This window comes from Zonotrichia leucophrys, chromosome 10 (genome assembly GCF_028769735.1).
Source record: "Zonotrichia leucophrys gambelii isolate GWCS_2022_RI chromosome 10, RI_Zleu_2.0, whole genome shotgun sequence".
Classification (NCBI taxonomy): Eukaryota; Metazoa; Chordata; class Aves; order Passeriformes; family Passerellidae; genus Zonotrichia; species Zonotrichia leucophrys.
This window is the reverse complement of record NC_088180.1, coordinates 5438398-5449855: the sequence shown is the minus strand read 5'-3', so window position 1 is coordinate 5449855 and position 11458 is coordinate 5438398. Positions and strand designations below refer to the sequence as shown.

Here is an 11458-nt window from a genome sequence, read left to right as displayed (position 1 = left end):
ATCCAGTGGCACCTGCAGCCTCCCCAGCACGAGCCCTGAGTGTGGGCAGAGCCCCTGCGAGCCCCCAGGTACCTTGGAGCGCTTGAAGGTGCGCAGGGCCCCGTTGTGCACGCCGGGCGCGCTCTTGCCCACGTACAGCGGGTTGTGGAACAGCAGCCGGTCCCGGCTCGTGAACTGCAGAGACCAGTCCCAAACACACGGAAACCTGAGGCCCTTCTCATCACCCAGCTGAATGTTTTTGCTTATAGCAAATTCCTGCAAGAAGTTAACATTCAGGCAGATTAAAATCACAGAAAATGGGCTTCTCATGAATCTTAAAACCAGCGTGTAACTATGGGGCAAAGAGGAGCAGGGTAGCACAACAGAGCAGCAAGACAGCTGAAGAAAACAGCTGCTCTGCATTTGTGCAGTTACTTCTCAATTCCATTAAATTGGTTGTTGGCATACTCTTAACCCCCAAACTGGCAATTTGAGAATTCACCAACAGTCCCTCAATGCTCTACTTCTTTGTAAAGTTGCTACCTATAACTTTAAAGGCAAAATATTTAATGAAAAAGTAAGTTTCACTTTTATCAGCCATCAGATGTTTTCTACACACAGTTCTGACAAGCTCTTTTTCAAAAACAAATTTAAGTGTTCAGTATTCTAAATGCCTCCATTGTGCATTACTACTGGAACTTTATGCAGCATCTCCAACCTTTTCAACTATTTAAACAATTATGTCAAGAGATTTCAAAGTTTGCCTGAAGCATGAAATTCTATTTATTGCCTGTCATTCTACTTTCTGAGTTCCAGATACAGATTTGCTTCCTAGAGGAGTACAAATAGCAATGTAGAGTACCAACATTTTCCTAGGAAAAAAACTAGAAATAAATTCAATAGACTTTCTTCTTGAATAGTTAGTCAGTGTCTCTGCACAGATCACCTGAAAGTCATTATGATGGAATTCACCTGGGGCCCTGAGTGTTTAGCCCCAGACAGAGTGTGACAATTGGAAGGGCACCCAGGAAGCGTTGATGGGGATGCTGTTATTCCCAGGGGCAGGCTGCAGGGGCAGCCCCTCCTACTCACAGTGCTCTCCTTGACTCGCTGGTGGGGGCAGTTGAAGAGGAAGGTGCCGAACAAGGAGATGCGGGCGCTGTCGTGCAGGACGGTCAGGTACACCTCAGAGAACTCAAAGGCTGCTGGGTACTGCTCCAGCAGCTGCCAAACGCAGTCAAGGAACATCAAGAACAAAGGAGACTGGGAAAAGAAACAAGGAATGATCAGATTTAACATAAGCTTTTCTCATATCAAACCCATTTCTTTGCAGTTTTGGTATTTGGCTGTACCATTGGCACATTATTCAACCATAGGGTAAACTATCTGGAGTCTTGCATTTTTCATGATTCTATGCCATTGTTACACTCTGTATTCCTGTTTAGCCACATCTTTTTCAGTACTCCCTTTGCACAGCTTTCCTTTCTGTGTAAAAACTTCTTTCCTGGGCTCCCCTCATACACAAGGATTTGTGCAGCTGCAAAAATCCTTTCTGCCATCTATATGTCCCTCATCACTTCCAAATTAGTGCTTGTATGAGCCTTCCTTGCCCCTTGGCCTTGGTTTTACAATGTATTTTCTTCCTTGTTTGAAATGACTGGAGAGCTTGTGATTCAGCCATGCTAATTTCTCACCACATTTTTTATGTCTTTTCCATAGCAGCCCATGAATTGCAAAAGTATAAACTATCATTTATGTAAAGCTTTAGAAATATCTTCCCCTTCCCATTTTCACTTTTCAGTATATCCTTTCCTAGGGCCAAAATAGCTGCTTTTCATTATTTCCCTCTTGGCATCTCATTTCTTTATCCCTTCATGCATTTTCTCTGCTTGGTGCTCAGTGCCCTCGGTCTTTCTGTGGGTTCCACGCTCTGGGGATGTTCCTGTTGTGTGACTCTGGCCACTGTCCCTGCAAAAGGTTCCTAACCTGGGTCCTCCCTGCTTCCAGCTGCAGTCAGCAGCCCCTCTTTGCCATGAAGAGGCCAAACAGGAGCTGGCAGTGCTGGGAGCTGTGGGGCTTCTCCAGCAGCTGCCAGCTCTGAAAGCTCTGCTGAGTGATAACAGCACAGGGACGGACACAGGGATTGGTAACACACACAGCAAAACCACCCCTCCAACCCCACCCCTCCTTTGGTTTCAGTTTGAAACGTGACTGTGCTAATGTTTGTAGCAGTGAGATGCTTTCATGTGCAACCCTGAAGCAACATAATAACCCACAGGATTGCACCTGGTATTGCACTGATTCTCACATGGCTACAGAGGGTAAAGAAAAGGTATCTCTACCCCGGAAAAATAGTTACTTCCTCTGATACTATATAATGAGATTTATAATATTAAAACATATATTTACTTTTAGATTTCTGTATAAATACATGCTCAGGATGATACCAAGCAGATAACTGTGATCTTGATACTGTGATTTGCAGATACATGCAAATACAATTCATTTTTACCTCTTTGTCAGATCTCTTTAAGTGGTTACACCTATCTAAAAATTGATATCCTGCCATGACCCATTCCTTCTGTATTAGGCTTTGAAATCCAACAATGGTTCGAAAATAGGGATCCAGCATGACTTGAATGAGAGAAGCAGCAAGACAGCTCAGGTCCCGTCCCTCTTCCTCTGTGAGTGACACACAGAAAGTACAGAATACATAAGGAAAATGCACATGTACAGAATTAGATTTCAAAGAGCAAAAACGTGCAACTAGGCTCGTGCTTTTATTAGAATTTCCTTTAAAATATACTTTTAGTTGTTTTAATTGTTCTCATAATTTTTAAAAATACCAAACTAGAAGAAAAATCACACTTTTTTTATTAAACTGAGACTCATACAAAGTGTTCCTGCAGTACCCAGCACAGCAGTGCATTCATCAAGAACAAAATACCCATCCAACTGCCAAGTACTTAAATCAAGGTGTGCTGAGGAACTCCTAGAAATTTTCAACATTTTTCCACCTTGAAGCAATTTTTGGAAGGCCATTACATGGGGAGAGTGGGATATACCAGCTGAACAGGTCTTATAAAAACTACAGAATTACAGAATTACAAGTATGAGCAAGTTTTTCAGTGTCCTTTCCTCTGAAATATCTGTTTGCACAGACACAAGGAGTAGGCACTGAGTGAAATGCTTTTGTCTGTAGAACCTCTGAATTAAACTGATATTGCTTCTGCAGGGACTATTAGCCCAATTAACACAGTACAAAGGTTCACACTAAAGTTTTGGTTCTACCATCATTATCAGAACAAAACCCACAAAGACTCAAAGCAAAATATTCCTTTGATGCTAAGGACTATACTACAGTTCAGATACACAACAAAATTATTTTCCCTTCTAGCTCCCCAAATGCTTGAGATATTCAGAATCCATGGGGTTTATGTACAAAGATTACAGCTGATTTTATCTAAATCTCTTTATCTACATTATCACAGTAATGCAAATAATTACAGCATGCTTTGTGTTATATTACCTTGTAGAACTACAGAAACGTGCTTACACTCCATCATATAGACAAGCTCAGCAGAATGCTTAAGAAAGGCTCTGGAAAGGAAAAGAAAGTGATTTAAGAGTTAACAGAAATTCACACTTTACAATAAAAAGATTTGGGTTATCTGCATTTATCTAACTTATATTAAAACAAAGAATCCTTCAAATGATGCACTGCTCATTTACAGTGCTGAGAGCTCTGCACATTCCACTGAACATTATTACATTACTGGTACCAACCTGATGTACTCCAACCAGCGAGTGTTCTCCAGTGAGGACAGCCACTTCTCCTCGGTGTCATCAAAAGGGTCTGCAACAGGGACAGTAATTACATGGCAGAACAGCTTCCAGTGACAGTCCCTGTCAGCCAGGCTGATCAGAATTCACTGCATGCCAGGAAAACAACCCCATAAGAGAAGGAAAGCCCAGCATACCATTGACACAGAGCTGTTTGAGTTTGTTGTATGCAGCCTGGATTTCCTGGATGTTGGGGAGACACTTGTCCAGGTCAGATTTGTAAACGTCACTTCTCAGGGGATGGCTTCGAGTTATGGCATTACAAATCCTGCAGGAGAAGAATCAGCAGGTTTGTTGTTGGGGAGGAAAGAAACAGTCTTTCAAGAAGCCTGCCACTGTCTAACTGCAAACAATTAAACCCACATAAAACATGCACCTCATTCTGAAAAATAGTTTACTGGTTCATATTCAGGTGATACATTGCTCCTGCCATAAAGCTACTGACTCAAACATTTTCAGTGTCTGCTAATTACTGAACATAAAAAATGGAAATGTTTTAATGGATCATTAAAAATCACATTTGAGAAATGAAATCTGATGCTGACTGACAGTTAAATAACTCTATTCAGTTTTTAGTTTTCCATCATTTTTAGTAAGACTTACCTATGCTAAATGCAGAGAACATATGTAAAGTTTATGAAGTCAGGAAATCTGACAGGGTTTCAATTAAAACTCAGAGCTCCAGCCTAACACACAATGCAGATGTTTTGCTACTACAAAAAGTCACACTACAAATTAAACCAAAGAACAAAAACAACTAAGTTTATAAAAACTACCTACACCAGGCACTAAATGCCTTCAGTCTTTCATTAAGGACAGCACATGACAAATATTTCACAGAAATACCATGTGCATTATGATACTAAGTCTTGAATTGTATTGCACAATTGAATTGTATTTCCCAATGCCACAAATGAAGGGTTTTTTTTTTACTGTCTTGCTGAAAGAGGTAAGAAAATCTCCACCAATGTAAGCTGTATTATAGTAAATCTGATCCTTTTATCAATAAATTCTGTCATGTGAATGATTATCCCCCTAAAAAATAAACATACCTTAAAACCTGTAAAGTTACTCAGAATTTGAAACTGGAATGGCCTTGAATAAAAATGGTGCCAGAACCAGATCCAGAGAACAGTCTCTCCAAAGTTCCCACACTACAACACTGCAGTGTCACCCAGGGCCACCTCCACTGCCCCCCAGTGCTGTCACAGTCACCACTGGTGTTATCCCAACCCTCTGACTGAAGAGTGACACAACGAATCACTTACCTCTGATCAATTCTTCTCTGCTGCAATACATCTTTAATGTTGGCCATTCTCACAAGGGCACTCCCGTTGGGGTGATTCCAGGACCATAACTAACATGGGGAAGAAACACAAGGAACAACAAAATCGTGCAGGTTAGAGCTATTCTGTACAATTATTTCCTTGATGCAATGTTAACTGGCATGCAGAGCCCCAAGCTGAACACTGTGCAATGAGCCTGAGCAGTACCAGAACAAAGAGGACACTTACAGGCATTCTTCTCCCAATGAAGGAGTAGGAGTACAGCTTCAGGTCTTGATCTGCTAAGGAAGATGGAACCACAAAATATTCTGGAAGGCTTGTGGAAGAAAACATGATAAAAGAAGGTTACTTTTCTCTGTGTTTTTTACCATCTTCCCTCTTGCTGCAGTGCTGTGTTACCAGCTCAGTGAGGCTGTCCCAGAGCAGCCCCTGGGCATGGCTGCCACTGTCCCACATGGAAGTGCAGAAGCACCAAAGCCATGGAGGCCAAAACATGACATTTCCTTTAGGGACATGACATTCCCTTCAGGGACAAGACTTGCAGCACCTTTTGCCTGGGGGCCTCTCCAGAGAGCAGCACAATTAGGAGTGCACAGCTGCTGCAACAGAGGCTGTGGGGCACACAGGACAAGACAGCCCAGTTCCCTCCTGCTGGTGTCCCAGGAGAACTTACCAAGTGGAGATCATATAACCTTCATTGACTGAGCACACTCTCCACTCAGAGGCACCTGTCCTTTTGATTTCTCTATCCCAATCCGAGTAAGTTTCAAACAAAGGAGTCTGCTGACCGCTGGCACTGCTGATGCCACCGCCACCTCCTCCTGGGTCTATGCCATTCACCTTCTTTGCTAGGAAAAGGAAAGTCATCAATGCCCATTAAAAACAATAAATAAAAATCAAACTCCTCACCTTCCTAATTACAAAGATAAGCCATTAGCAACAGGACTAGTATTATCTATATTACCTAATGCTGTATTACAAGAAAGCAGTGATTTAATGGCAGCTGGATGATACATGAAGATGTCAATGTATTTTTCCCTGCAATTTCATTAGAAAAGCAACATAAAATTGGCCTGCTGTGCTGCTTGATAGAAGCCAAGGCATACTAATACTCAGAAACAAATGTTATCTCCAGTCACAGGTTTTCCCTCTTTAATATGCCAAAGTTGCAACATTTTAAAACATTAACCCTTTATAGGCTATAGCTATTAATGAATAGCTACCATGTCAATAAAGCAAAATGAAACTTATATAATTGCAGCAACTTTAAATGACTGCTGTATTAACAGCAAATAAAAGAAATGGAAGGCCATGTTAAAATACTGAGGTTTCTATATAGATTTATATCTACACAAAAAGATGGCCTATCAATTTGTGTTTAGGGACCAGGAGCTAAGAAAGGCTTTTACTATACAGAAGCATCTCCTTTGCTGGTCGTTCTTTAGATGCCAAGGGGACAGTCAGCTGTGTCAAAAAGAAATTATATTTTGTTTCTTGACACTTGAAGTACATTTTTAGATGGAAGTGGAATAAACTGAAATTTTATTACCTATTACCTCCCCCATGAAAGCTCTGAGCCTTAGCAAGAGCCTGCCCAAAGAAAGCAGAACAGTGTCACAGCTCTGCTGACATCCCATAACCTGTGTGGTTTCTGCTTTCTGTATCTATCAACTTCATCCTTGCAGTGGCACTTTGACTACTTAGGATTTTCAGAAAAAAACAGGACTAAAATCAGACTGAAGTAATTCTTCAAAGATGGTAAACAGAGAAATATGAAAATTACCAAAAAAAAGGTCAATTTTTCTGTTTAATGGCAGGATATATAACTATCAAATATAGCCTGGGAAGAAAACAATGTACACATACACAAGAACAATGCAGACTTTTTATGTTCCCCAGGAAGCACAAAGACAGCATTTCACCTTTTACTTTGCTGGGAGTAGCAGGGAGAGAGAGTCATTAAACAGCACTGGAATTGCAAGAGCAAAGCCAGATATCTATGGGACAAACACCAGGGTTCACAACAACAAGGACACCCCAAAACAACCCAAAAGAATTTCATATTCTCTTGGGAACTGCAGCATGGCAGAACAACTCTCCTTTGCCATTCTGCTCTGCTGCTCCAGAGGAACATTTTTACCCACCTTATGTAATTCTTCCACTAGGTATTTTTCCATATAGTAAACGGTATTTTAAAGAGAGAGTAAAGGCAACTTTGTGACAGCCTAACATTTTATTGCAATTTTATCTGCAAATTGGCTTCCTCCCTAGTACTTTATAACAGGAAAATACATGGACCTTAATAATTGCCCAAGCTTTATGAGGTAAGAAATTCCATGTGCAATTGTGTGTGCAACATAATAATCACATGCACACTTATTCTTGTGCATGCACAGGGCAGTCAGAGAGGCAAAACCATGGATGAGAACCATGCACTGTTTTGCAGATTTGAAGGCCTGATCTCGTAATTCCACAAGGTTGATGTTTTGTAACAGGCAGATGAGTGGTTTCTAGTGGCAGCTGCTGAGTTCAGATGTCACAGCACAGCTCTGCAGCAGCAGCAGCCCGCTCTGTGGGAGCCTTGTCACCCTACAACGCTGGCTCTCAGCTGTGTCTGGGCTGGGGAACACTCGGCAGTGACCGCACAGCATTACGCTCAAAATCAAGTTCCAAAGGCATCTTTGCAGGCTTACCTAACTGACAAGGTTCACTTGGAGATTGGCCTTGAGCAGAGAGGGTGTGCTCCAGCTCAGCAGGGGTGGTGGAGGTTTTGAGTGGTAAGAACTGCCTAGTAAGCCTCTAGGAAAGAAGGTATGGAGTCCCAAGTTGCACAAATCCTCCTGCAATACCACCAGAAGAGAAACTTATTCCCAAAAGAAGGGCAGGTGAGCAAGCCTGCCTGATGGGACATTCACTGGGTACCCAGAGTACCAACAGAGACACACAACAGGAGGATGGAAGCGTGAACTGAGAAACAGGAGTATTCATGCTGCCACAGTTTGGCTTTGTTTCAGACAGGAAAGACATTGCTTTGGATTTTGGTCATTAATGTCTATCCCAATGAATGACTTATAACCATAAGTAAGAGGCTGGGTGCAGAACAAGCTGATTTTGTTACCCTTGGAGAACGCCTCAAATGCTTTTTGCCTCTGCTTCTGGACAGAAGTCTTACTAAAAATACGTATTACAAAACAGGAAAAAAAAGCACAATCCAAGCACTTTCATCCTTACCTGGATTATGATATATTTCCCCAACATACTCAAACGCAAAGAGAAGCTGAAGATCCGTCGGCTGAGAATAATGAGCTATTGCAAGGCACACCTAGGAAAGAGACATTTATTATTGTTATTTATATTTTTATATGTGTTATTTATATTTATATAGACAAAAAAATTATTGCCCTTAATGGCAACAGTGTCAAATAGGCAGAGCTGTGAAAAAGCCAAAAATCAGTCTTTTGATATTTTCTTTAATGAAAAGAGTACTTAATCAATCCAGCAGAAGAACCTAAGAGTGTGCAGGGTCAGTTCAAAAAGTCCAACCTAGCACTGCTCTGACAGCAGCCAGCAATCAGTGCTTAGGGAAGAGGGGAAAAACACAGCAACAACATAATGGAATTTTACCAGGACAGTTTTGGACAATTAACAGTTCAGGCATGTCCTGAACTAAAATCTGGTATCAGTATTTAACAGCATTTGACAGATATTTGGGCTACACAGTTGCCAGTTAGGCTAGGAAGTTTTTCAAGTGCGCTTCCTTTTAAGAACACCTTATTGGTTCTTTCCCTAAGATTATTAAAATTAAGAATGCAGCACATGATTTAGGATTAGATCCTAGACTTAAAGTTTCATCAAGCATTTTTAGTCTCTGTCTCTCTGAATGTAGATATTCACTAATAAAAACAAAAGATTTGACAAAAACCCTCGTTTTTTTCCTTTTATCTTCCCTTCAACTTTTCCCAACTTTTCATATTTAGAAAAGCATTTACAAAATTTATTCAGAGTTCTGCAGTTTTGAACATTATTTTTGAAAAAAACCCTGTGCATCCAAGAAACTGTTTTCTTTTTGTGAAGGAAAGTGTCCTTATTGTGATAGGAATAACAGAAAGATTTGCACCATAGAACTGAAGGAGTACCAGTGCTGGCAGCTTGAGAGCTCAGTTATGCTGAGATCTGCATGGAGAAAGCTGCTGTATTTTTATTGTTTGTATGCAACATCCCTGGTGTTATGGAACCTTTACTGTATTTTTATATACTTTGACTTTTGATGGGGACAGTCCTCATTATTTATAAAACCAGTAAGGACAGTAGACTAACTTGAGCTGAAAATGTTGTTTCACAAACACTCAACAAAAAAATTCCAGTTGAGCGTTAGAACAACAGATTCTTTAACTGTTCTCCCCACACCTTGTGTTCTACAATGAAACTGCAAAGGAAAACAGAGGACAGAACATTCCGGGGTGACAGCCCCCCAAAAAACCCAAGCAGTAAAAGTGTCCCTGGAGAACAGTATAGCAGACTTTCCTAATGAACAGTTACAAGCAGGATTTGATAAAATGTTTAATGACATAACTGGAAGCCACACACATTTTACTTAAACTTGTTATTTCAGTGTATGAATTGAAGCAGAAGAAGCCAGCTACTCAACAATATTTGGCCACTTCTAACAGATTACTTTTGGCTATCATCAACAATGAATAGAATGGAAATCTGTGCATATGCACATTTTGACTTCCATTTTTCTATGTAGCTTTTCACTACAGTAACTGATTCTAGCAGAGCTACTCCTCACCTTCATTTATGGAGTGAAAGTTGAAAGCCTTTTACTATGCTAATCTACTCTCAAGGCTTCAGGACAAACTGCAGGAAAAAATTCCATTGTGCTGCCAAATAACACAACAGGAATACAGTAAAACCTATTTTTAAATAGGCAGCAGCTGAAATCTCTGTCATTTGCTTGCCACATTTGAAAAAGGGAGTATGTGTGTGCTGTGAGAAGAGGGATAAAATGGTGGGGTGAAGACAGTAACCATCCAGAGCCAAAAAAACTCTGAAACCATACTTGTGCTTTTAAATAAAGCAGGAGCTGGAAAATGCTCTGGGTGTTCCATGGAATAGATGTAACTCACACCATGTATTGCATGGGTGAAACAGTCCACCCACAGGTTCAGGACATCTATTTCTCTTATTTTAAAAAGTGATAGATTTTTCCTGCTACTGTCTCTATTTTTGTATTTTAGAAAAATTCCACTCACAGATACACTAAGCAAGTACCAAAGACATACTAATTTTCTGTTTATTCCTCACTAAATCCCTATAATAGCTTTATTGTCTCAGAGATTCAGAAGACAAGCACATTCCACAGATCTCAGCAGATTATGGCCATAAGTAGAACGCTCTAAATTGGAAGACAAGCATGTTTTACAGGAAGCGTTCTCATATCAAACTCAAAAATGTTTGGTATTCTTGCCAATTTACAATTGTGTAAAGCTGAAGATATTTAGGCTCAGACCAGACAAATAACAAGAGAATAGGCTGCTTGTTGGAAAGTTCATTTATTAAAAGCAGTAAACACAATGGCTGTAGTTATTTCACAGTACAAAAGCTATTTCCCTATGTCAGTGTCCCCTGTTCAACCCCTATCTGAGGAAAATAAATGATACTTTCAGGGCACACCCTCCTCTTCAACAGGAATTTTACCAAGGGCAAGAGCTTTAAAGTATTGCTAATGCTCTTGCAGAAGAGTTGTGAACAACATTTCAGATGTGCTAAGTTAGCACAGCCCTAGATTTTCCCTCCTTCCTTAAGCCTTCCCTCCTTCCTGGCTTATGAACTCTCTGTAAAAATACTGTTTTCCATTGCTACTGCAATTCCTGTCCCAAGCAGGCACCTGTGGTAGAAAGTCAGACAGGCAGGACTACATCAAGTCCCACAAACAGGTTTTGTTCATTTTCCTAGGCTGCAAAACCTATTGGGAAAATAAGTATTCAGCATTAGGAGAATTTTTTAAAATTCATCTGTATTTTTTAAAATATCTTTAACCTTTACACAGGGAAGTTATGGTTGTGCCATCCCTGAAGTGTTCAAGACCAGGACAGGGCTTTGAAAAACCTGGTGTAGTGGAAGGTGTCTCTGCCCATGGCAGGGGGTGGAATGAGATGAGTTTAAGGGACCTTCCAAGCCAAACCATTCTGATTCTGCAAGTTTACTTCTAAAAAAAGTTTTCTTCATCCCCTCCAAAGACAGTGTCTTATGCATTCCCAGTGCCTTGAAACAGCACCAATTTTGTGATCTGTATAAACAATTAGAACAAGGTAATAGAGTTGGGGGAGGCAGGAGGAACACATTAG

General features: G+C 40.6%; 1 protein-coding gene across 4 annotated transcripts in view; it reads right to left on the bottom strand.

Annotated features, from left to right (window-relative positions):
• MTMR10 (myotubularin related protein 10) overlaps positions 1-11458 on the bottom strand; it is a 35560-nt gene that overhangs the window by 4736 nt on the left and 19366 nt on the right. For all 4 annotated transcript variants that reach the window (XM_064721902.1, XM_064721903.1, XM_064721905.1 and 1 more), the window contains 10 exons: positions 8340-8430; positions 5782-5956; positions 5337-5424; positions 5091-5179; positions 3960-4090; positions 3766-3835; positions 3509-3579; positions 2492-2661; positions 1072-1242; positions 73-255 (listed from right to left, as the gene is read on the bottom strand). In XM_064721902.1, the coding sequence (XP_064577972.1) occupies positions 73-255; positions 1072-1242; positions 2492-2661; positions 3509-3579; positions 3766-3835; positions 3960-4090; positions 5091-5179; positions 5337-5424; positions 5782-5956; positions 8340-8430 (1239 nt within the window). The remainder of the gene's footprint in view (positions 1-72; positions 256-1071; positions 1243-2491; positions 2662-3508; positions 3580-3765; positions 3836-3959; positions 4091-5090; positions 5180-5336; positions 5425-5781; positions 5957-8339; positions 8431-11458) is intronic.